General features: G+C 47.2%; 1 protein-coding gene across 2 annotated transcripts in view; it reads right to left on the bottom strand.

Moving 5' to 3' along the window:
- Nucleotides 1–1078: 1078 nt before the first annotated feature.
- LOC116976307 (interferon-inducible GTPase 5-like) overlaps nucleotides 1079–26305 on the bottom strand; it is a 49542-nt gene continuing 24315 nt past the window's right edge. Inside the window, exons 1-2 of one of the 2 annotated variants that reach the window (XM_033026078.1) lie at nucleotides 12080–12213; nucleotides 1079–4030 (exon numbers count right to left, since the gene is read on the bottom strand). In XM_033026078.1, coding sequence (XP_032881969.1) covers nucleotides 2807–4024 — 1218 coding nt within the window. In that variant the 5' untranslated portion in view covers nucleotides 4025–4030; nucleotides 12080–12213 and the 3' untranslated portion in view covers nucleotides 1079–2806. Of the gene's footprint in view, nucleotides 4031–12079; nucleotides 12214–26305 lie in introns of those variants that run through there. The other variant, XM_033026079.1, reaches the window with a different exon arrangement.

The following is a 26305-nucleotide window of genomic DNA, read 5'->3' as shown; positions in this document are numbered from 1 at the left end:
TCCTTGACCCCACCCTACGAACTAAATCTATCTCTCTCTTGAAAACATCCAGTGAATTGGTCTCCACTGCTTTCTGTAGCAGAGAATTCCACAGATTCACAACACTCTGGATTTGTAATTTCTCCCTGCGACCTCATGGATTTTCTCTGGGTGCACTGGTTTCCTCCCATATTCCAAAGATATACAGGTTTGTAGGTTAATTGGCTTTGGTAAAATTTTCGCTAGTGTGCAGGATACTGCCCCTGTCTGAGGATCACTGGTCGATGCAGACTCAGTGGGCCGAAGGGCCTGATTCTGCGCCTATCTCTAAGCTAAACTAAACCACATTAGATCAGAGGAAGTGCAAGTGAACCCCTCTCTTTCCTTGAAGAAGAGTTTGGGTCGCTGGATGGTGGGAAAGGAAGAGGTGAAAGGAAAGGTGTTGCAAATCCTGTAACTGAGGATAACAGGCAGTGGTTAGTGGGGCTGCAAGGGTAGACAAGGGAGGTGGCATCCCCTTGAAATGTTGAAAGGGGATGGGACAGGAACGTGTGTCCGGTGGTGGAACATTGGAGCAGGCAGAATTGCAAAGGATATTCTAATATATGCGGATGGAAGGTGAGGTCACGAAAGATATACAAGATGATACAAAAGTTAGTGGTTTTGTGAAAAGGGAAGATGGTTGTGAAGGATTGCTGCAGGAACTGGATCGATTGGCCAGGTGGGCGGAGGGTGGTTGATAGATTTTAATACAGAGAAGTGTGAGGGGTTGCATTTTAGGACGTCGAACAAGGGCAGGACCTACACAGTAAATGGTAGGCCTCTGGATAGTGTTGTAGAGCAGAGCGATCTAGGAGTATGGGTGCATGGTTCCTTGAAGGTCGAGTCGCAGGTAGATAAGGTGGTCAAAAAGGCTTTTGGCACTTTGGCCTTCATCATTCAGAGTATTGAGTATAGAAGTTGGGAGGTCATGTTGCAGTTGTATAAAACGTTTGTGAGACCACATTGAATATTGTGTTCAGTTCTGGGCACCATGTTATAGGAAAGCTATTGTCAAGCTTGAAAGGGTTCAGAAAAGATTTTCAAGGATGTTGCAAGGACTAGAGGGTGTGAGCTATAGGGAGAGGTTGAGTAGGCTGGGTCTCTATTCCATGGAACGCAAGAGGATGAGGGAAGATCTTATATCGGTGTACAAAATCATGAGAGGAATAGATTGGGTAGATGCACAGTCTTTTGCTCAGAGTAGGTGAATCGAGGACCGGAGGACGTAGGATCAAGGTGAAGGGAAAACGATTTAATAGGAATCCGAGGGGTAACTTTTTCACACAAAGGGTGGTGGGTATATGGAACAAGATGCCAGTTGAGGATGGGACTATCCCATCGTTTAGGATACAGTTGGACAGGTACATGGATAGGACAGGTTTGGAGAGATATGGATCAAGCGCAGGCAAGCGGGACGAGGATAGCTGGGACATTGTTGGCCGGTGTGGGCGAGTTGGATCAAAGGGCCTGTTTCCACACTGTATAACTCTATGACTATGAAGATGGGGTGAGAGTAGAGGTGCAGGAAATAGATGATGCGGTCAACTGTGGTACACAGGAAGCCATGGTTCAGGAAGAACGGAGATATTGATGAGGTATCTGTGCAGTGAAAATGTGACAAAGATGGAAGAACTGGGAGGATGGCACAGAGTCCATTCGGGTGGTAAGGTGGGACGAAGTATGATCAATGTAGCTGAGAGAGACTGCTGGCTTGTATTGGATGTGTGTGGCGGCTTGCCTATCCACCGAGATAGGCACAGAAACATCTAAAGAGGGAAGTGGTCAGGAATAGAACATGTGAAGGTGTCAGCATGGCGACCATTGGCTCCAAAGTGACTCCCAGTGTACCAAGTCAGAATCTTTCACTCAGGGTGGAAATTAACTATTCTGGAGGTAATAGATGCAAGGCAGGTGGGATGTTACAAAATAAAATTTTCGGGCAAATTTGAACGGATCGCACAGAGAGGTGGTGAAAGGAAATACAATAGTGGTGTTTAAGAGGCATTTACGCCTGGCAAATTGGCGAGCAGGGAATGAAGGGATTCGGGGCATGAGCAATTCCTGAGGATAAAGAAGAAGAATTCCCGGAGATGGGCATAAGCGACAAGGTTCCGCACGGTAAGCTACTCTGGAAAATCTCGCAAAGGATCCAAGGAGAGATAGCTGAATGTATATCAAATTGGCTTCATGGAAGGAAGCAGAGGATGATGGTGGAAGGTTGTTTCTTGGACTGGATGCCTTTGACGAGTGGTGTGCCTCAGGGTTCTGTGCTGGGCCTGTTACTGTTTGTCATTAACATCAAGATTTGGATGAGAATATGCATGGCAAGATTAGCAAGTTTGCAGATGATATGAAAGTGGATGGTTTTGTACATAGCGAAAATAGTGTGAAAAATTGCAGCAGGACCTTGATAGATTGGTCAGGTGGGCTGAGGAATGGTTGATACAGAGAAATATGAGGTGTTGCATTTTGGTATGTCATCATGTGTAGGACCTACACAGTGAGTGGTCGGGCTCTGGGGAGTGTTGTAGAGCAGAGGGATCTAGTACGGGTGCACCACGAAGGTGGAATCGCAGGTAGATAAGGTGGTGAAAAAGGCTTTTGGCACATTGGCTTTCATCAGTCAGAGTATTGAAGTTGGGAGATCTTGTTACAGATATTTAAGACGTTGGAAAGACCGCATTGAGATGTTATAGGAAAGATGTTGTCAAACTGGAGAGAGTCCAGAGAAGATTCACGAGGAAGTTGCCAGGACTGGGTAACTTGCGTCGCATTGTCAAGCCCGTCAATAACCCGCGGCTCTACCATGAGTTGCCGAAGCTGCTGCCTCGGCGTTTCTCAGGACTATTTTAGCTGTTTCCACCATTTCTTCCAGTGAATTAGTCAGCATTCTGCGAGTCACCCAATACGACGTTGTCGCCCCGAAGCCAGAGCTCAGAATTGGGACAAAGTCGAGGACGAGCTCGGCGACTGTCAGCACCGCCGCCACCGTGCTTCTCTTCAGTAACAGCACCACCTGCTCCTGGTTGATCTCCCCGAACACCCAGGCGTGCTTGGTGTCTCTCCGCAGCTCATACTTACGTTTGCCCACTCTTTTGGCCAATTTCCCCAGAGACTCATTGTCCAGGCCCAGGATCTTCCGCATGGCCAGGATATTGGAGGCAATGAGCACCAGGTCACAAGCCAAAGACAAACCCGGTACGGGAATGACAGCGATTGCCGCCGAGATGGCCGCCATACATTCGATGCTCATTCGCAGAGCCTCGCGTTTCTCATTTATCGAATCTTCGCTTGTGTTGGGAAGCGACAGCAGGAATAGCTGCTTCTGTGTCTCCGATAGATCAGACACCACGGTCTTCTGTAGCTCGGGGAAGTCGTACGCATTCAAATCAAAGCTGGAATATAAGAAAACACGAGTCTTCCCTATCCCTGCTTTCTCCAGCGAGGAACAGCAATTTTTCCACACACTCTGTAACATCACGTCTTCATTGTAACCCTTCTTGCCCCTCTCTGATTTGACAATTTGGTCGATCTTGGAGCGAACCACATAGAGGCTTTTGCCTGCCTTCTTCAGCGCCTTGGCCAGTAACTGGTCATTATCCGTCCACCGCTCAATCACAATGATGCCCAGATCATACTCGGCAAATTTAGTTTTCTTCATGAACGCTTTCACTGGGAAATTGGGCGTGTTGAGCCCGGGAAAGTCATAGCAGTGGACGTTAGGAAGGCTGGGGTGGGAGTACGGTGTTATTTCGGTGGTGGTCTCGTTAAACCCGGTTGAGGCAGCCTCTTCATCATCCAAGTCGAGCAGAGCGTTGATCAAGGACGACTTGCCACTTCCAGACTCCCCCATCACCGCAATCCGAACATGCACGTTGCTCATCTGTTTGTTTTTATCATCGATGGCCAATTGAAGGCCTTGCACACCTCCACGGCGATAAGCTGCGACCACGTCCAACACATCTCTGCGGTTGTAACACAGGTTGGGTACAGCACCGGCCATCGTTCACTGAAAGAGGAAAGCGTCTTTATTGTGAGGGAGGGGGAGTTGCCGATAATGCCCCGTGTCCGGATGGCCAGATGGTGGATGGACATCGAACATTCACGGCAAACTCTCTTTTCTCTCTCTCCTTCTCTCTCTCTCTCTCTCTTCTCCACTCTTCATCTCTCTCTCTGTTTTATTTCTGTCTCTGTCTTTGTCTCTCTCTGCTTCTCTCGCATATCCCCTGGTTTCTCTTCTTCCCCCAGCCCCCCTCTTTCTCTCCAACCCCGCCTCCCCCCCCCCCCCCCCCCCCCCCCAGCACACACACTCTCTCTATCTATCTATCTCTCTCTCTCTATTTATCCATTTCTTGCTCGCTTAGCCAAAGGACAAAGCTCACTGAACTATAATTAATCATCTACCTTGGAAATATGTTAACAATGAATGCCGTGCTTTCCTAAGTTTCATCTCAGCTCTCACTCTCTCTCCCTCTCTCTCGGTGTATCTGTGTGTGCGCATGGAGTAGTAAGCTGAAATTGTGCACAGCAGTATTGAAGTTGGGAGGTCAAGTCACAGTTATATAATGCATTGGTGAGGCCACATTTAGAGTATTGTGTTCACATTTTGGTCACATGTAATAGGAAACGAATTGTCAAGCTTGAAAGAATGTTACCAGGGCTCGAGGGCCTCAGGTATGGGAAGAGGATGAGCAGGTTAGGGCTTTATTTCTTGTAGCGCAGGAGGATGAGGGGTTATCATATAGAGGTGTACTCGAGACTGCAGAGGAGGTCCTAGCACAGGGAGATGGGTGTAGGGGGGGGGGGGGGTGGGGGGAGGAGTGGTGTTGGAGGGTGTACCAGCACTGAAAGAGGGGTCTAAGCTTGAGGTCATGGTGCATGGAAGAGTTCAGCACAGGAACATGTATAATGCACGTAGCGAACAGGATGCCAATGTAAACAATATCTCCTGCCCGCACGTGATCCATAATCCCTCCATTCCGGCCTATCCAAAAACTTTATACGCCCTGCGGTATCTGTTACCACCACCAACCCTGGCAGCGAATTCCAGTTACCCATCCATGTCTATGTAAAGATCTTGCCCTACACTTTCCCATCTTTAAACTTTGCCCCATTTCATTTTAAAGCTATTAGCACCTTCTTTCATACTTCCACAACGTGATAAAATATTCTGATTTCCTGTCTATGTCTTGGGCAGGTTTATAAATGTCAATCAGGTCTTGGATTCCAAGATCCTTCTGTCCGTCGATGCTGTTAAGGGATCATCCATTAACTGTGTCTTGGCCGCTTACTTTTGACATCAAAGTGCAACGCCCCACTCTTGTTCAGATTAAACTTAATTTGCAATTTAACCATATAACCATATAACAATTACAGCACGGAAACAGGCCATCTCGGCCCTACAAGTCCGCGCCGAACAATTTTTTTTTTCCCTTAGTCCCACCTGCCTGCACTCATACCATAACCCTCCATTCCCTTCTCATCCATATGCCTATCCAATTTATTCTTAAATGATACCAACGAACCTGCCGCCACCACTTCCACTGGAAGCTCATTCCACACCGCTACCACTCTCTGAGTAAAGAAGTTCCCCTCATGTTACCCCTAAACTTCTGTCCCTTAATTCTGAAGTCATGTCCTCTGGTTTGAATCTTCCCTATTCTCAAAGGGAAAAGCTTGATCACATCAACTCTGTCTATCCCTCTCATCATTTTAAAGACCTCTATCAAGTCCCCCCTTAACCTTCTGCGCTCCAGAGAATAAAGACCTAACTTATTCAACCTATCTCTGTAACTTAGTTGTTGAAACCCAGGCAACATTCTAGTAAATCTCCTCTGTACTCTCTCTATTTTGTTGACATCCTTCCTATAATTGGGCGACCAAAATTGTACACCATACTCCAGATTTGGTCTCACCAATGCCTTGTACAATTTTAACATTACATCCCAGCTTCTATACTCAATGCTCTGATTTATAAAGGCTAGCATACCAAAAGCTTTCTTTACCACCCTATCTATATGAGATTCCACCTTCAAGGAACTATGCACGGTTATTCCCAGATCCCTCTGTTCAACTGTATTCTTCAATTCCCTACCATTTATCATGTACGTCCTATTTTGATTTGTCCTGCCAAGGTGTAACACCTCACATTTATCAGCATTAAACTCCATCTGCCATCTTTCAGCCCATTTTTCCAAATGGCCTAAATCACTCTGTAGACTTTGGAAATCCTCTTCATTATCCACAACACCCCCTATCTTGGTATCATCTGCATACTTACTAATCCAATTTACCAGCCCTTCATCCAGATCATTGATGTACATGACAAACAACAAAGGACCCAACACTGATCCCTGAGGCACCCCACTAGTCACCTGCCTCCAACCCGACAAACAGCCATCCACCATTACCCTCTGGCTTCTCCCATTCAGCCACTGCTGAATCCATCTTGCTATTCCTGCATTTATACCCAACAGTTTAACCTTCTTAACCAACCTTCCATGAGGAACCTTGTCAAAGGCCTTACTAAAGTCCATATAGACAACATCCACTGCTTTACCCTCGTCAATTTCCCTAGTAACCTCTTCAAAAAATTCAAGAAGATTAGTCAAACATGACCTTCCAGGCACAAATCCATGTTGACTGTTCCTAATCAGACCCTGATTATCCAGATGCTTATATATATTATCTTTAAGTATCTTTTCCATTAATTTGCCCACCACTGAAGTCAAACTAACAGGTCTATAATTGCTAGGTTTACTCTTAGAACCCTTTTTAAACAATGGAACAACATGCGCAGTACGCCAATCCTCGGGGACTATTCCCGTTTCTAATGACATTTGAAATATTTCTGTCATAGCCCCGGCTATTTCTACACTAACTTCCCTCAATGTCCTAGGGAATATCCTGTCAGGACCTGGAGACTTATCCACTTTTATATTTTTCAAAAGTGTCAGTACTTCTTTTACTTTGAAACTCATAGTATCCATAACTACTCTACTAGTTTCCCTTACCTCACATAATTCAATATCCTTCTCCTTGGTGAATACCGAAGAAAAGAAATTGTTCAATATCTCCCCCATCTCTTTTGGCTCTGCAGATAGCTGCCCACTCTGTTTCTCCAATGGACCAATTTTATCCCTCGTTATCCTTTTGCTATTAATATAGCTGTAGAAACCCTTTGGATTTACTTTCACCTTACTTGCCAAAGCAACCTCATATCTTCTTTTAGCTTTTCTAATTTCTTTCTTAAGATTCTTTTTACATTCCTTAGACTCCTCAAGCACCTCATTTACTTCATGCTGCCTATAATTATTGTAGATCTCCCTCTTTTTCCGAACAAGATGTCCAATTTCCCTTGAAAACCAGGGCTCTTTCCAATTTTTACTGTTTCCTTTCAACCGAACAGGAACATAAAGATTCTGTACTCTTAAAATTTCCCCTTTAAATGTCCACCATTTCTCTTCTACATCTTTCCCATAAAACAAAATGTCCCAGTCCACTCCTTTTAAATCATCTCGCATCTCATCAAAGTTAGCCTTTCTCCAATCAAAAATCTCAACCCTAGGTCCAGTTCTGACCTTCTCCATAATTATATTGAAACTAATGGTATTGTGATCACTGGACCCGAAGTGCTCCCCAACGCATACCTCCGCCACCTGTCCCAGTCTCATTTCCTAACAGGAGGTCCAGCACTGCCCCTCCTCTAGTAGGTACCTCTATGTATTGCTGCAAAAAACTATCCTGCACACATTTTACAAACTCCAAACCATCCAGCCCATTTACAGAATGTGTTTCCCAGTCTATGTGTGGAAAGTTGAAATCTCCCACAATCACTACCTTGTGCTTACTACTAATATCTGCTATCTCCTTACATATTTGCTCTTCCAATCTCGTTCCCCATTTGGCGGTCTATAATACACCCCTATAAGTGTTGCTACACCTTTCCCACTTCTCAGTTCCACCCAAATAGCCTCCCTAGATGAGCCCTCCAATCTATCCTTCCAAAGCACTGCTGTAATATCTTCCCTGACTAGCAATGCAACACCACCACCTCTTGCCCCTCCAATTCAATCACACCTGAAGCAACGAAATCCTGGAATATTTAGTTTCCAATCACAGCCCTCCTGCAACCATGTTTCACTGATCGCCACAACATCATACTTCCAGGTGTCTATCCAGACTCTAAGCTCATCCACCTTTCTTACAATGCTCCTAGCATTAAAATATGCACATTTAAGAAACCCCCCGTCTCTTCTTCTCTGTTTATTTCCTTTTTTTTCTTTCTCCTCTTGTGTCCGAGTGCTTCCCTTTTCTGCTTCCTGCCTCCCATTCGGTCTACTAGCTTTCTCTATTTGAGTCCCTCGCCCCAACCATTCTAGTTTAAAGTCTCCCCAGTGACCTTTGCAAATTTCCCCGCCAGGATGTTGGTCCCCCTCGGGTTCAAGTGCAACCCATCCTTTCTGTACAGGTCCCACCTTCCCCAAAAGAAGTCCCAATGATCCAGAAACTTGAATCCCTGCCCTCTGCACCAGTCTTTCAGCCACGCATTTATCCTCCACCTCGCTCCATTCTTACTCTCGCTGTCGCGTGGTACAGGCAGTAATCCTGAGATTGTTACCTTTTTGGTCCTTTTCCTTAACTCTCCTCCCAACACCCTAAATCCTCCCTTCAAGACCTCTTCACTTTTTTTACCTATGTCATTTGTACCAATATGTACCACGACCTCAGGCTCCTCTCCCTCTGATTTCAGGATATCTTGGATGCGTTGAGACACGTCCGAGACCTTGGCACCAGGGAGGCAGACCACCATCCTGGTCTCCCGACTGCGTCCACAGAAACGCCTATCCGACCCCCTAACAATAGAGTCCCCAATTACTATTGCCCTCTTCTTTTTTTCCCTACATTTCGGAGCAACAGGGCCGGTCTCTGTGCTGGAGGCCCAACCGCTGTTGCTACTCCCGGGTAGGCTGTCATCCTCATCCGTACTCAAACAGGAGTACTTATTTGCAAGGTGTACCGACATTGGAGTACTCCCTCGTTCCTGCCTCTGCCCCTTGCCCTTCCTTAGCGTGACCCACATGTCTCTCTCCTGTGGTTTTGGAGTGACCACCTCCCTATAACTCCCCTCTATGACCTCGTCACTCTCCCTGACCAGACAGAGGTCATTGAGCTGCTGCTCCAGGAACCTAATACGGTCCCTTAGGAGCCCCATCTCTCTGCACCTGGTGCAGATGTGGACGTCTGGAGGGCCATCCGACACCATGACCTCCCACATCTGACATCCAGAACAGTACACTGCTCTGACTGTCATTCTCTCGCCTTACCCTGGATCCGATACCAGTACAATACAATAGAAACTGCTGGGAGAAATCAGCAGGTATCTGACTCACAACAACTGCTCCCTCTTGCCCTTTATACTGCAACTTTATTATATAAACAAAAAGCACTGTACCTTTAGCTCACTGTACCTTTACTAAAGCACTGTACCTTTAACCAGAAAGCAGAAATGCTAACCTGAGGTTGCACCCAATCAGCTGCTTCCTCTAGTCTGCTTCCACCAATCAGCGGCTTCCACCAGAAACCCTCCCTATGGAGTGTGGAACGTTACGGGATTTGGTAAGCCCTGACCCTCCTCCGCTGTCTCCAACGGTCCTGGGCCTCTGTGAAAACAAGCCCCGTGCCCGATTTAAGTACTCACCGCCCTGACCCTCTCTGCCCTTATCTGTAATTGCAGCCATCTTCACTGTCTGCACCTCCTCCACTTCATCTATTGTCCACAGATGATGTACCAACCTATCTACATTCATATCCAAGTCACATAGAAACATAGAAACATAGAAATTAGGTGCAGGAGTAGACCATGCGGCCCTTCAAGCCTGCACCGCCATTCAATATGATCATGGCTGATCATCCAACTCAGTATCCCGTACCTGCCTTCTCTCCATACCCTCTGATCCCCTTAGCCACAAGGGCCACATCTAACTCCCTCTTACATATAGCCAATGAACTGGCCTCGACTACCCTCTGTGGCAGAGAATTCCAGAGATTCACCACTTTCTGTGTGAAAAAAGTTCTTCTCATCTCGGTTTTAAAGGATTTCCCCCTTATCCTTAAGCTGTGACCCCTTGTCCTGGACTTCCCCAACATCGGGAGCAATCTTCCTGCATCTAGCCTGTCCAACCCCTTAAGAATTTTGTAAGTTTCTATAAGATCCCCTCTCAATCTCCTAAATTCTAGAGAGTATAAACCAAGTCTATCCAGTCTTTCTTCATAAGACAGTCCTGACATCCCAGGAATCAGTCTGGTGAACCTTCTCTGCACTCCCTCTATGGCAATAATGTCCTTCCTCAGATTTGGAGACCAAAACTGTACGCAATACTCCAGGTGTGGTCTCACCAAGACCCTGTACAACTGCAGTAGAACCTCCCTGCTCCTATACTCAAATCCTTTTGCTATGAAAGCTAACATACCTATTCGCTTTCTTCACTGCCTGCTGCACCTGCATGCCTACTTTCAATGACTGGTGTACCATGACACCCAGGTCTCGCTGCATCTCCCCTTTTCCTAGTCGGCCACCATTTAGATAATAGTCTGCTTTCCTGTTTTTGCCACCAAAATGGATAACCTCACATTTATCCACATTATACTGCATCTGCCAAACATTTGCCCACTCACCCAGCCTATCCAAGTCACCTTGCAGTCTCCTAGCATCCTCCTCACAGCTAACACTGCCCCCCAGCTTAGTGTCATCCGCAAACTTGGAGATATTGCCTTCAATTCCCTCATCCAGATCATTAATATATATTGTAAATAGCTGGGGTCCCAGAACTGAGCCTTGTGGTACCCCACTAGTCACTGCCTGCCATTGTGAAAAGGATCCGTTTACTCCTACTCTTTGCTTCCTGTTTGCCAGCCAGTTCTCTATCCACATCAATACTGAACCCCCAATGCCGTGTGCTTTAACGTCACGGCTGATCCATGCAGAACACTACTAGTCACAGACCTTCAGCAAGAATAAAACCCTTCACCACCATGTGTAAGAGAGTTCTGAATCCAAACAATCAAGTCATCGTGAATCACCGGTCTTTTAATCTTCTGGGTCAGCCTACCATGTGGAACTTTAGCAAATGACATCCTATAATCCATAGAGAAACATACACTGCACTACCCTCATCGACCACCTTCATCGCCTCCTCAAAATATTAAATGGTTTGTAAGACATGACCTGCCCCGCTCACTTGTCAGGTTGAATGTTTTCTTAATTTCCACATTTCTTCCAAGCAGTTGCAACTCCTATCCCCGTGATCCCTCTCTAATTGCTTCCCTGCCACTGACGTGATGTTCGCCGGTTTATAATTCCCTGGATTACTTCTACTTTCCTCAAACAAAGAAACACTTTGAAAACTCCCCAGCCGGACGGGGCCTCGCTGTGACCAGGGTGGATGCAAAGATATTCAGAGAGAGAGGGGTCAATGAGGGGGTTCACAGCACAGGAATGAGGGCCTTGGAGGGAGGGCCCAGCACAGAGAGAGAGGGAGAGAAGTCTACGAGGGGGTTTCCAGGAAGAGGAGATGGGGTGATGGTCAAAGATATCTCGTCGCTTTCAAAACTCAGGCAAACCAGTTAGTGAGAATATCCAAAAGTATTCCGGGAACTAGAAAGTGTCACAATAGAGTGACGGAGATGGGATCTACAGGGAGGATCCCAGAATTGGAAGCGGCGTCCACAAACGAGCGGCTGCACCGAGTAAAGTTGAACTTGGTCATTATTTTGTTAAATCTAAAAGGAACCCCGGTTATACAAGATGCGGTGGTGACTGGGAAGAACAGTTAGTAACAAAGCCGGCAGGAGAGCTACCAGTTCTCTCCGGAGGTCCACTGGGGAGGTTCCGACACGCATAGAGGGTTTGTACAGGAAGTGCCTGCATGGAAATAAAAAGGTCTAAAGTGGATTTCCAGTACTGGGAGTGGGTCTACATGCGTAGTTCGCAGGTAACCCGTTGGATTTAATACACAGGAAAATTTGACAACATTCGGAATAACAATGCACAGCTTACCTTAGAGGATACTTAATTTCCCCGAGGGCGTCACCTCTGTTTAAAGGGCTGCTTGGAGGTGTTGCACCGTCTCTCTAAGACTGCAATGAAAACAATTCTGGGCACTCGTTGAACAAGAGTTCAATGATCCCAGGGCACGCCCCTCACTTTGATCGGGGCGGTCACTCTCAGCATGTGACTCTCCCCAAACGCCAAAGACTTGGTCCCCGACCAGATGAGCCAGGGAAGCGGCTGCACTGAGCAAAGTGAATTAAGGATATCAAGTTAAGTCAAGAGAGTTTAGTGTCATGTGTCCCAGATAGGACAAAGACATTCTTGCTTTGCTTCAGCACAACAGAATATAGTAGGCATGAATACAGAACATATCAGTGTGTCCATATCAGGCCCGTACGAAGCTTTTCAAAAAGGGGGGTGGCATGACAGGATAACAAGAAATTTAATGTGAAATAATGTGCGCGCTGCACACATCACGAGCGCGAAGCGTGAAGTCCCTTGATGTGGGGGTCCAGGGCCCTTAAACGGGCTCAGGGGTTTTAGATGTTCTCTGATGCATTCTGAGCCTTATTTTGGAGCATTATTGCGTCAAATTTATGACCAATATTTCAGAAATTAACAGGAGAGGTAGCTTTTTCACACAAAGGGTGGTGGGTGTATGGAACAAGCTGCCAGAAGAGGTAGTTAAGGCTGGGACAATCCCTCTGTTCGAGAGACATTTGGACACGTACATAGATAGGACAGATTTAAATGGATATGGGCCAAACGCGTGTGAGTGGGACTAGTTTACATGGGACATGTTGGTCGGTGTGGGCAAGTTGGGCTGAACGGCCTGTTTCCACACTGCATCATTCTATGACTAAAAAGTGAAGAAGAAAAATGCATGTAGATAAGTAGAGCAGATTTGAAAGAGGAGTGAAATGTAAAGGCAGAGAGAGGTTTATGGGTGGAAAGAAACATAGGAAACATAGAAACATAGAAACATAGAAATTAGGTGCAGGAGTAGGCCATTCGGCCCTTCGAGCCTGCACCGCCATTCAATATGATCATGGCTGATCATTCAACTCAGTATCCCGTACCTGCCTTCTCTCCATACCCTCTGATCCCCTTAGCCACAAGGGCCACATCTAACTCCCTCTTAAATATAGCCAATGAACTGGCCTCGACTACCCTCTGTGGCAGAGAATTCCAGAGATTCACCACTTTCTGTGTGAAAAAAGTTCTTCTCATCTCGGTTTTAAAGGATTTCCCCCTTATCCTTAAGCTGTGACCCCTTGTCCTGGACTTCCCCAACATCGGGAGCAATCTTCCTGCATCTAGCCTGTCCAACCCCTTATGAATTTTATAAGTTTCTATAAGATCCCCTCTCAATCTCCTAAATTCTAGAGAGTATAAACCAAGTCTATCCAGTCTTTCTTCATAAGACAGTCCTGACATCCCAGGAATCAGTCTGGTGAACCTTCTCTGCACTCCCTCTATGGCAATAATGTCCTTCCTCAGATTTGGAGACCAAAACTGTACGCAATACTCCAGGTGTGGTCTCACCAAGACCCTGTACAACTGCAGTAGAACCTCCCTGCTCCTATACTCAAACCCTTTTGCTATGAAAGCTAACATACCATTCGCTTTCTTCACTGCCTGCTGCACCTGCATGCCTACTTTCAATGACTGGTGTACCATGACACCCAGGTCTCGCTGCATCTCCCCTTTTCCTAGTCGGCCACCATTTAGATAATAGTCTGCTTTCCTGTTTTTGCCACCAAAATGGATAACCTCACATTTATCCACATTATACTGCATCTGCCAAACATTTGCCCACTCACCCAGCCTATCCAAGTCACCTTGCAGTCTCCTAGCATCCTCCTCACAGCTAACACTGCCCCCCAGCTTAGTGTCATCCGCAAACTTGGAGATATTGCCTTCAATTCCCTCATCCCGATCATTAATATATATTGTAAATAGCTGGGGTCCCAGCACTGAGCCTTGCGGTACCCCACTAGTCACTGCCTGCCATTGTGAAAAGGACCCGTTTACTCCTACTCTTTGCTTCCTGTTTGCCAGACAGTTCTCTATCCACATCAATACTGAACCCCCAATGCCGTGTGCTTTAAGTTTTTATACTAATCTCTTATGTGGGACCTTGTCGAAAGCCTTCTGGAAGTCCAGATACACCACATCCACTGGTTCTCCCCTATCCACGCTACTAGTTACATCCTCGAAAAATTCTATAAGATTCGTCAGACATGATTTACCTTTTGTAAATCCATGCTGACTTTGTCCAATGATTTCACCACTTTCCAAATGTGCTGCTATCCCATCTTTAATAACTGACTCTAGCAGTTTCCCCACTACCGATGTTAGACTAACTGGTCTGTAATTCCCCGTTTTCTCTCTCCCTCCCTTCTTAAAAAGTGGGGTTACGTTTGCTACCCGCCAATCCTCAGGAACTACTCCAGAATCTAAAGCGTTTTGAAAGATTATTACTAATGCATCCACTATTTCTGGAGCTACTTCCTTAAGTACTCTGGGATGCAGCCTATCTGGCCCTGGGGATTTATCGGCCTTTAATCCATTCAATTTACCCAACACCACTTTCCGGCTAACCTGGATTTCACTCAATTCCTCCAACTCCTTTGACCCGCGGTCCCCTGCTATTTCCGGCAGATTATTTATGTCTTCCTTAGTGAAGACGGAACCAAAGTAGTTATTCAATTGGTCCACCATATCCTTGTTCCCCATGATCAACTCACCTGTTTCTGACTGCAAGGGACCTACATTTGTTTTAACTAATCTCTTTCTTTTCACATATCTATAAAAACTTTTGCAGTCAGTTTTTATGTTCCCTGCCAGTTTTCTTTCATAATCTATTTTTCCTTTCCTAATTAAGCCCTTTGTCCTCCTCTGCTGGTCTCTGAATTTCTCCCAGTCCTCCGGTATGCTGCTTTTTCTGGCTAATTTGTACGCATCATCCTTCGCTTTGATACTATCCCTGATTTCCCTTGTTATCCACGGATGCACTACCTTCCCTGATTTATTCTTTTGCCAAACTGGGATGAACAATTTTTGTAGTTCATCCATGCAGTCTTTAAATGTCTTCCATTGCATATCCACCGTCAACCCTTTTAGAATTAATTGCCAGTCAATCTTGGCCAATTCACGTCTCATACCCTCAAAGTTACCTTTCTTTAAGTTCAGAACCATTGTTTCTGAATTAACAATGTCACTCTCCATCCTAATGAAGAACTCAACCATATTATGGTCACTCTTGCCCAAGGGGGCACGTACAACAAGACTGCTAACTAACCCTTCCTCGTTACTCGATACCCAGTCTAAAATAGCCTGCTCTCTCGTTGGTTCCTCTACATGTTGATTTAGATAACTATCCCGCATACATTCCAAGAAATCCTCTTCCTCAGCACCCCTGCCAATTTGATTCACCCAAACTATATGTAGATTGAAGTCACCCATTATAACGGTTTTGCCTTTGTCGCACGCATTTCTAATTTCCTGTTTGATACCATCTCCAACTTCACTACTACTGTTAGGTGGCCTGTACACAACACCCACCAGCGTTTTCTGCCCCTTAGTGTTTCGCAGCTCTACCCATACCGATTCCACATCCTCCAAACTAATGTCCTTCCTTTCCATTGCGTTAATCTCCTCTCTAACCAGCAACGCTACCCCACCTCCTTTTCCTTTCTCTCTATCCCTCCTGAATATTGAATATCCCTGGATGTTCAGCTCCCAGCCTTGGTCACCCTGGAGCCATGTCTCCGTGATCCCAACTATATCATAGTCATTAATAGCTATCTGCACATTCAACTCATCCACCTTATTACGAATGCTCCTTGCATTGAGACACAAAGCCTTCAGACTTGTTTTTACAACACTCTTACCCCTTATACAATTATGTTCAAAAGTGGCCCTTTTTGATTTTTGCCCTGGTTTTGTCTGCCTGCCACTTTTACTTTTCACCTTGCTACCTATTGCTTCTACCCTCATTTTACACCCCTCTGTCTCTACGCTCACACATTTAAGAAACCCTTTCCCTTTAACTCCATCCTCCACTATCCCATTCGACACCCCACCCCCCTTATTCAGTTTAGAACCACCCGTGTAGCAGTGACAAACCTGCCTGCCAGAATGCTGGTCCCACACCTGTTAAGATGCAATCCGTCCCTTTTGTACATTTCCCCCTTACCCCAAAACAGATCCCAGTGATCTAAGAATCTAAATACCTGCCCCGTGCACCAGTTCCTCAGCCACACGTTCAGGTCCCGTATCTCCCTGTTCCTGCTCTCGCCAGCACGAGGAACTGGAAGCAAACCGGAGATAACAACCCTGGAGGTCCTGCTTTTCAGCATTTTTCCGAGCTCTCTAAAGTCACGCTGCAGAATATTCATCCCCTTCTTTCCGACATCGTTTGTGCCGACATGCACTACCACTTCGGGATGTTCACCTTCGCCCTTGAGGATTTTCTGCACTCTGTCCGTGACATCTTGGATCCTGGCACCAGGAAGGCAGCACACCATCCTCGCATCCCGTCTGTTGCCGCAGAAACCCCTGTCCGTACCTCTCACAATGGAGTCTCCCACCACAATGGCGTTGCCTGCCTTAGGCCTTTTTGGTTTTGGCTCAACAGCCCTATTCGCATCACAAGCCAGTCCGCCGCCCAGTGTAAACACCTCTTCTGTCCCGACAGCTTCTAAGTGGGTGAAAGGAGGGGGGAGAGTGGGCTTCGGCAGATGGGTGAAGGGAAAATAGACACAAAGTGCTGGAGTAACTCAGTGGGTCAGGCAGCATCTGCGGAGAATATAAATAGGCGACGTTTCACAGAGTGCTGAAGTAACTCAGCGGGTCAGTCAGCATCTCTGGAGAACATGGATAGATGACGTCACAGAGTGCTGGAGTAACTCATTGGGTGCGGCAGAGCATCTCTGGAGAAAAGGTATAGATTATATTTCGGGTCAAGACCCTTCTTCAGTAATATTCATGATGTGACATGCATAGACATTCCTGAATGTTACCCAAACCATCGTGAGCTACATCGTGAGGTGCTTGCCCTCTCCTATAACATCTCTGCTGCCTTGGGTGATGCAGGACAGGACACGAGCTTTCGGACACGGTTTGAAGCTGCTACCGTCTGTCCCAGCCTGGTAAAAACGTGGATGGAGTGGATGTGGATGTTTCCTGTTGAGTACTGTTGGGGGGGACAGCCTACCTGGAGGTAGCGACAGCGTCTGGGCCTCCGGTACAGAGACCGGTCCTGTTGCTCAGAAGGGTAAGGAAAAGAAGAGGAAGGCAGTAGTAATAGGGGACTCTATAGTTAGGGGGTCAGACAGGCGATTCTGTGGACGCAGTCGGGAGACCCGATTGTAGTTTGCCTCCCTGGTGCCAGCATCTGGGATGTGTCTGAACATGTCCAAGATATCCTGAAATGGGAGGGAGAGGAGCACGAGGTCGTGGTATATATAGGTACCAATGACATAGGTAGAAAAAGGGAAGAGGTCCTGAAAGGAGAATTTAGGGAGTTAGGAAGAGAGTTAAGGAAAAGGACTGCAAAGGTAACAATCTCAGGATTACTGCCTGTGCCACGCGATAGTGAGAGTAGGAATGGAACGAGGTGGAGGATAAAGGCGTGGCTGAAGGACTGGTGCAGTGGGCAGGGATTCAAGTTTCTGGATCATTGGAACCTCTTTTGGGGAAGGTGTGACCTTAACATAAAGGACAGGTTGCATTTGAACCCGAGGGGGACCAATATCCTGGCGGGGAGATTTGCAAAGGCTACTGGGGAGACTTTAAACTAGAACGGTTGGGGGGAGGGACACAAATAGAGAAAACTAGTAGACAGTGTGTGAGGCAGGAGGCAGAGAAGGGAAGCACTCAGACCCAACATGTAGGGGGGAAAGAAGAAAAAGATAATAAACAGAAAATAAGAGGTGGTGGGTTTCTTAAATGTGTGAGCAGAGAGACAGAGGGGTGTAAAATGAGGGCAGAAGCAATAGGTAGCAAGGTGAAAAGTAAAAAGTGGCAGGCAGACAAATCCAAGGCAAAAATCAACAAGGGCCACTTTTCAACATAATTGTATAAGGGGTAAGAGTGTTGCGAAAACAAGCCTGAAGGCTTTGTGTCTCAATGCAAGGAGCATTCGTAATAAGGTGGATGAGTTGAATGCAGATAGCTATTAATGACTATGATATAGTTGGGATCACGGAGACATGGCTCCAGGGTGACCAAGGCTGGAAGCTCACAATCCAGGGATATTCAATATTCAGGAGGGATAGACAGAAAGGAAAAGGAGGTGGGGTAGCGTTGCTGGTTAGAGAGGAGATTAACTCAATAGAAAGGAAGGACATTAGCTTGGAGGATGTGTAATCGATATGGGTAGAGCTGCGAAACACTAAGGGGCAGAAAACGCTAGTGGGAGTTGTGTACGGGCCACCTAACAGTAGTAGTAGAGTTGGGGATGGCATCAAACAGGAAATTAGAAATGCGTGCAACAAAGGTAAAGCAGTTATAATGGGTGACTTCAATCTACATATAGATTGGGTGAATCAAATTGGCAAGGGTGCTGAGGAAGAGGATTTCTTGGAATGTATGCGGGATAGTTTTCTAAACCAACATGTAGAGGAACTAATGAGAGAGCAGGCTATTCTAGACTGGGTATTGAGTAATGAGGCAGGTAAGAAGGGGTTCGGCCCGAAACGTCGCCTATTTCCTTCGCTCCATAGATGCTGCTGCACCCGCTGAGTTCCTCCAGCAATTTTGTGTACCTTAGTTAGCAGTCTTGTTGTGCGTGGCCCCTTGGGCAAGAGTGACCATAATACGGTTGAGTTCTTCATTAGGATGGAGAGTGACATTATTAATTCAGAAACAAGGGTCCTGAACTTAAAGAAAGGTAACTTTGATGGTATGAGACGTGAATTGGCCAAGATAGACTGGCAATTGATTCTTAAAGGGTTGACGGTGGATATGCAATGGAAGGCATTTAAAGACTGCATGGATGAACTACAACAATTGTTCATCCCAGTTTGGCAAAAGAATAAATCAGGGGAGGTAGTGCATCCGTGGATAACAAGGGAAATCAAGGATAGTATCGAACCAAAAGATGAAGCATACAAATTAGCCAGAAAAAGCAGCATACCAGAGGACTGGGAGAAATTTAGAGTCCAGCAGAGGAGGACAAAGGGGTTTATTAGGAAAGGGAAAATAGATTATGAAAGAAAACTGGCAGGGAACATAAAAACTGACTGCAAAAGTTTTTATAGATATGTGAAGAGAAAAAGATTAGTTAAAACAAATGTAGGTCCCTTGCAGTCAGAAACAGGTGAATTGATCATGGGGAACAAGGACATGGTAGACCAATTGAATAACTACTTTGGTTCTGTCTTCATTAAGGGAGACTTAATTAATCTGCCGGAAATAGCAGGGGACCGGGGGTCAATTGAGATGGAGGAACTGAGTGAAATCCAGGTTAGCCGGGAAGTGGTGTTAGGTAAATTGAATGGATTAAAGGCCGATAAATCCTCAGGGCCAGATAGGCTGCATCCCAGACTATTTAAGGAATTAGCCCCAGAAATAGTGGATGCATTAGTGATAATATTTCAAAACTCTTTAGATTCTGGAGCAGTTCCTGAGGATTGGAGGGTAGCTAATGTAACCCCACTTTAAAAAAAAGGAGGGAGAGAGAAAATGGGGAATTACAGACCAGTTAGTCTAACATCGGTAGTGGGGAAACTGCTAGAGTCAGTTATTAAAGATGGGATAGCAGCACATTTGGAAAGTGGTGAAATCACTGGACAAAGTCAGCATGGATTTATGAATCCATGTCTGACGAATCTTATAGAATTTTTCGAGGATGTAACTAGTAGAGTGGATAAGGGAGAACCAGTGGATGTGTTATATCTGGACTTTCAGAAGGCTTTCGACAAGGTCCCACATAAGAGATTAGTATACAAACTTAAAGCACATGGTATTGGGGGTTCAGTATTGATGTGGATAGAGAACTGGCTGGCAGACAGGAAGCAAAGAGTAGGAGTTAACTGGTCCTTTTCAGAATGGCAGGCAGTGACTAGTGGGGTACCGCAAGGCTCAGTGCTGGGACCCCAGCTATTTACAATATAAAATAGTGATTTGGACGAGGGAATTGAATGCAACATCTCCCAGTTTGCGGATGACACGAAGCTGGGAGGCAGTGTTAGCTGTGAGGATGCTAGGAAGCTGCAAGATGACTTGGATAAGCTGGGTGAGTATGGTGAGTAAAGGGGAGAGGCAACGAGACCTGGGTGTTATGGTACACCAGTCATTGAAAGTAGGCATGCAGGTGCAGCAGGCAGTGAAGAAAGCGAATGGTATGTTCGCATTCATAGCAGAAGGATTTGAGTATAGGAGCAGGGAGGTTCTACTGCAGCTGTAAAGGGTCTTGGTGAGACCTCACCTGGAGTATTGCGTACAGTTTTGGTCTCCTAATCTGAGGAAGGACATTCTTGCCATAGAGGGAGTACAGAGAAGGTTCACCAGACTGATTCCTGGGATGTCAGGACTTTAATATGAAGAAAGACTGGATAGACTCGGCTTGTACTCGCTAGAATTTAGAAGATTGAGGGGGGATCTTATTGAAACTTACAAAATTCTTAAGGGGTTGGACAGGCTAGATGCAGGAAGATTGTTCCCGATGTTGGGGAAGTCCAAAACAAGGGGTCACAGTTTAAGGATAAAGGGGAAATCTTTTAGGACTGAGATGAGAAAAACATTTTTTACGCAGAGAGTTGTGAATCTCTGGAATTCTCTGCCACAGAATGAAGTTGAGGCCAGTTAATTGGCTATATTTAAGAGGGAGTTAGATGTGGCCCTTGTGGCTAAAGGGAGCAGGGGTATGGAGGGAAAGCAGGTACAGGATACTGAGTTGGATGATCAGCCATGATCATATTGAATGGCTGTGCAGTCTCGAAGGGCCGAATGACCTACTCCTGAACCTATGCTCTATGTTTCTATGTTTCCACTAGTGGGAGAGTCTAGGAACAGTGGCCACAGCCTCAGAATTAAAAGACATTCCTTTAGGAAGGAGATGAGCAGGAATTTCTTAAGTCAGAGGGTGGTGAACTGTGGAATTCATTGCCACACACAGCTGTGGAGGTCAAGTCAATGGACATTTTTGATAAATACATTTTTGATTGATACGGTTGTCAAAGGTAATGGGGAGAAGGCAGGAGAATGGGTTTGAGAGGGAAAGATAGATTGAGTCATAGAGTGATGCAGTGTGGAAACAGGCCCTTCGGCCCAGCATGTCCCATCTACACTAATCCCACCTGCCCACGTTTGATCCATATCCCTCCAAACCTGTCCTTCCATGTACCTGTCTAACTGTTTCTTAAATTTTGCGATAGTCCCCGCCTCAAGTAACCGCCCCAGGCAGCTTGTTCCATACACATACCATCCTTTGTGAAAAACATACTCCTCAGATTCCTATTAAATATTTTGCCCTTCACAAACTTATGTCCTCTGATCTTCGATTCACCTACTCTGGGTAAAAGACTCAAACATATCTATTCAAATCATGATTTTATACACCTCTATTAGATCATCCCTCATCCTCCTGTGCTTCATGAAATAGAGTCCCAGCCTACTCAAGCTCTCCCTATAGCGCTGGCCCTCCAGTCCTGGCAACATCCTCGTAAATCTTCACTGTACACCTTTCCAGTTAGATGACATCTTTCCTATAACATGGTGCCCAGAACTGAATACAATACTCTGAATGCGGCCTCACCAATGTTTTATGCAACTGCAACAGGACCTCCTATGCTGAGCGTTTGTGGGTCCGAGATATGCTTTCCCGCCTCACATGCTGCTTCCTGTCTGTCAGAAAGCTGGTGATCCACCGACAGAGGGGTTACACCGCACACCCTCCCCCCCCCCCCCCCCCCCCCCCCCCCCCTCCAACAGGCCCATAGAAATGGGTTTCTAAATCATCCCATGGGCTGGATTAGACCCCATCACAGACTCCCCCTCACAGACTCCCCCTCCTGCAACGCAATATTCCACTACTTACCTGGAGTAGACAAAGGTTCAAAAGGTTCAAAGGTTATTTATTGGTCACATACACCTAGGTGTAGTGAAATGCTTCTTGCCAATGCAGCACATAAAGAAAGAATACAGACATAACATTAATAAGAGATTTAAACATAAAGAACATCCCCCCACAATGGCTCCCACCATGAGGGAAGGCATAATGTCCAGTCCCCAACCCCAGTTCACCCATAGGCGGGCCCATTGAGGCCTCCACAGTTGCCTCTACGGAGGCCCGATGTTCCTGGCCGTTCTCGCCGGGTGATGTTGCTCCGGCGTCGGAAGAATCCTCGCAGCGGCCTGGGAACCCTGGAACGGCCGCTTCCGTACTTGAGGCCGCGGCTTCCGAAGCCAACAAGGCCGCGCCGGTTGGAGCTCCACAACTGGCAATCTCATCTAGAGATCCCAGGCTCCCGGTATACAGTTCGGCGCCGCCGCCCGCAGCTGGCCGCTCCTCAAACCCGCAGCTCCGCGATGTTTTACTCGGCGGTCTTCAGCTCACCGGAGCTCCAGCGCGGCGACCCAGGCAAGGCATCGCCCGCTCCACGATAGCGCTCCAGCGCTGTGCCGCTGCCGAAGCCGTGGTTCTGGGCAGTGCCCGACATGAAACGCTGCTCCAGGCCCGCTGGTAGGCCGCGAGGACGGGTCGAAACTGCAGCCCGGAGAAAAGCTGCCTCTCCGACACGAGGCATCGAGCTGAATGGGTGCAGTACAAATGGCAGTCTGATCCTGCCCGGGCCCACTACGCACGCGCGGAGAGACGGCATCATTTTGCAGGCGACGATGGTCACATTTTTTTCTCCCAAATCATCCAGCAGCCGGAACCAGAATTTCGGGCGATTTCCGACAAAGTGGAACGTTGATTGCGCTTTTAAAAAAAATGTATCTGGATTTTTTCTTACTCTGGGGGAAAAAGGGGGGGGGGGGGGTGCGGTCGCACCCAACGCACCCCCCCTTCGGACGGCCTTGCATATACCATTATATAAATATATACACACATCAATAAATAAGCAGATAATGTGCAAATAAACAGATAATGGTCTATTAATGTTCAGAGATTTGTTTCAGTTGTTTAATAGCCTGATGGCTGAGAGAAAGCAGCTATTTCTGAACCTGGACGTTGCAGTCTTCAGCCTCCTGTACCATCAACCTGAAGGCAGCAGGGAGATGAGTGTGTGGCCAGGATGATGTGGGTCCTTGATGATGCTGCCAGCCTTTTTGAGGCAACGACTACGATAGATCCCCTGGATGGTAGGGAGGTCAGAGCCAATGATGGACTGGGCAGTGTTTACTGCTTTTTGAAGTATTTTCCTCTCCTGGGCCCTCAAATTGCCGAACCAAGCCACGATGCAACCGGTCAGCATGCTCTCTATTGTACACCTGTAGAAGTTAGAGAGAGTCCTCCTTGACATACCAACTCTCCGTAATCTTCTTAGGAAGTAGAGTCGCTGATGTGCTTTCTTAATAAGTATCAGTGTTCTCGGACCAGGAGAGATCTTCAGAAATATGCACACCCAGGAATTGGAATACAGAGGGGAATTCCCAGAACTACGGGGAAGAAAGGAACAGGGCAGGTGTTCCAAGAACTCGGAGAGGTTCTAGAGTGGACTTCCCTGACCAGAACTGGGTGAAGGTCCAGGGGGGACGTCCCAGTAATGGGAGAGAATCTACCGTGCAAGTCGCAGTAACTCAAGAACGGTCAACAGCGTAGACCCCCTACCGCAATGGTTCTTACCTGGGGGATCATGACCCCCATGGGGGTCATTTGGGATTTCTCTGGGGGTCGTGAAAGGGTTGTAAATAACATCAATTTGTTGAGCCCATTTTTAGGAACCTAACAAAGGTACATCCCACCCACAGTATTTTGTTTGTGTATTCGCGTACGTATACACAGAGCCTTTGAGAGGGGGGTGCAGGGGGTACATCGTACCCGGGACCAGAGTCCAAAAGGGGGCCCGGGAGCCGAATGAGGGGGGTGGGGGGTGGGAATTTCCTGTATGGGTCTTTTTTGTAGGAGGAGGGGGGGGGGGGGGCACTGGGACCCAGCAGAGTCAGACCACATGCTGGTGGAGTTTGTGGGCCTAGTGCTGCGCCTGGATCTCTGCTGGAGTGACTGCTCTTGCCCGCTGGTGGCTGGTGGAGAGGCGAGGGTCGGCGGAGTCACAGGTGGAGGCCCGTGGGGGGCTGGAGTAGATACGGGATACGGGCAGCGGCATCGGTGGCCCTGGAGAGACAGTGAGGGTCGGCAACAGTGGCCGCGGTGGCCCCACCCGGTCCTGGGCCTGGGCTTGGGTGTGACGGTGTGTGTGAGTGGGTGGGTGTGAGTGGGTGTGAGTGGGTGGGTGTGAGTGGGTGGGTGTGTGTGGGTGTGAGTGGGTGTGAGTGGGTGGGTGTGTGTGGGTGAGTGTGTGTGGGTGGCGGTGTGTGGGTGGCTGTGTGTGCGTGTGTGTGGGTGCATATGTGAGTAGGTATGTGTGTGTGTGTGGGTGGGTGTGTGTGAGTGGGTGTGGGTGGGTGTGGGTAAGTAGGTGTGGGTGAGTAGGTGTGGGTGAGTAGGTGTGGGTGAGTAGGTGTGGGTGAGTGGGTGTTGGTGAGTGGGTGTTGGTGAGTGTGCATATGAGTGGGTTGGTGGGTGTGTGTGAGTGAGTGTGTGTGGGTGGGTGTGTGTGGGTGGGTGTGTGTGAGTGGGTGTGTGTGAGTGGGTGTGTGTGAGTGGGTGTGTGTGGGTGAGTGTGGGTGTTGGTGAGTGTGCATATGTGTGGGTTGGTGGGTGTGTGTGAGTGGGTGTGTGTGAGTGGGTGTGTGTGGGTGAGTGTGGGTGTTGGTGAGTGTGCATATGTGTGGGTTGGTGGGTGTGTGTGAGTGGGTGTGTGTGAGTGGGTGTGTGTGAGTGGGTGTGTGTGGGTGAGTGGGTGTGGGTGAGTGGGTGTCTGTGTGTATGTGAGTGGGTGAGTGAGTGTGTGTCTGAGTGTGTGTCTGAGTGTGTGTGTTAGTGGGAGGATGAATTTTGTAAATGCAGTTAAAACCATTCGATCTGTTGAACTTTAACAGAGTATAGATCTGGTGACCTGTTTCCAAATGTTTGTGTTAGCTTAAGAATACTATTTACAATTCCTGCAACAGTAGCTTCTGCAGAGAGGTCATTTAGCAAACTCAAGCTGATTAAGAATGATTTAAGGTCTACAATGTCTCAGGAACGTCTTGTGGATTTGGCCAGGATAAGTATTCAAAGTCAAAGTCAATTTTATTCGTCACATATACCCGAAGGTGCAGTGAAATGAATTTCCCAGCAGCGATGCACTTAAAAAGAACACACAATACACAATAAAATTTATCAAAAACATCCACCACAGCATTCTTCACTGTGGTGGAAGGCAACACGGTTCAGCCAGTCCTCTTCCTTTAAAAAGCCAGAGAAGAGCTCCTTCGTGAAGATGCGCAGCTCAAGAATAATTTAATGGAACAAGAGCTCGCCACGTTTTGGCTGAAAGTGAAGGACTGTCCTGTTCTTTTGAAGAGGGCCCTGACCTTATTGGTCCAGTCCCCCTCAAATTATCGCTTTGAGGCTGGAATGTGAGCCATGGTAACTCTAAAAACGAAGGTACGCCATAGGCTTGTTATCGACGCTGACATGAAGTGCTGCCTGTCACGCATTCGTCCTCGTTTTGATTGCCTGATGGCTGTGAAGCAATTTCAGCCATCCCATTGACTGAGCATTGGCAGACATGTTTTAATAAATCGGGCTGGGTTTTTTTCAATTCTTGTTTCGGGGGTCACGGTACTGACCAAGAATGTCTGAAGGGGTCGTGGGACCAAAAAGATTAAGAACCATTGCCCTACCGGCAGGGGCGGGAAACCCGGGGTGGCCAGAGGGGACACGTCCCCTCCATGTTTTGAGAGGTGGGGGACATCCCCCCCAAAATTTTTGTAATCCGGATTTTAAAATCCGGTGAAATCTCCGCTTTCCGCAAGACAGTGGGGGTGGGACTGAAGATCTATGGCGCCGATTGGACGAGAGAGACGTTGGTCAGCAGGTAATGGGGGCAGGATATGATGATTCAGCGCGATGATTGGAGGAGGGAGGAGTGGGGGTGGGACTGAGGATAGAGTGCGGTGTTTGGAGGAAGGAGACGTGGCACAGAGCTGCGCCTCATCCGCTGCCAGGAT

Source organism: Amblyraja radiata, chromosome 8, assembly GCF_010909765.2.
Source record: "Amblyraja radiata isolate CabotCenter1 chromosome 8, sAmbRad1.1.pri, whole genome shotgun sequence".
In the NCBI taxonomy this organism is placed as follows: Eukaryota; Metazoa; Chordata; class Chondrichthyes; order Rajiformes; family Rajidae; genus Amblyraja; species Amblyraja radiata.
The sequence above is the reverse complement of the archived record's forward strand: the minus strand, read 5'-3'. Positions and strand labels throughout refer to the sequence as shown.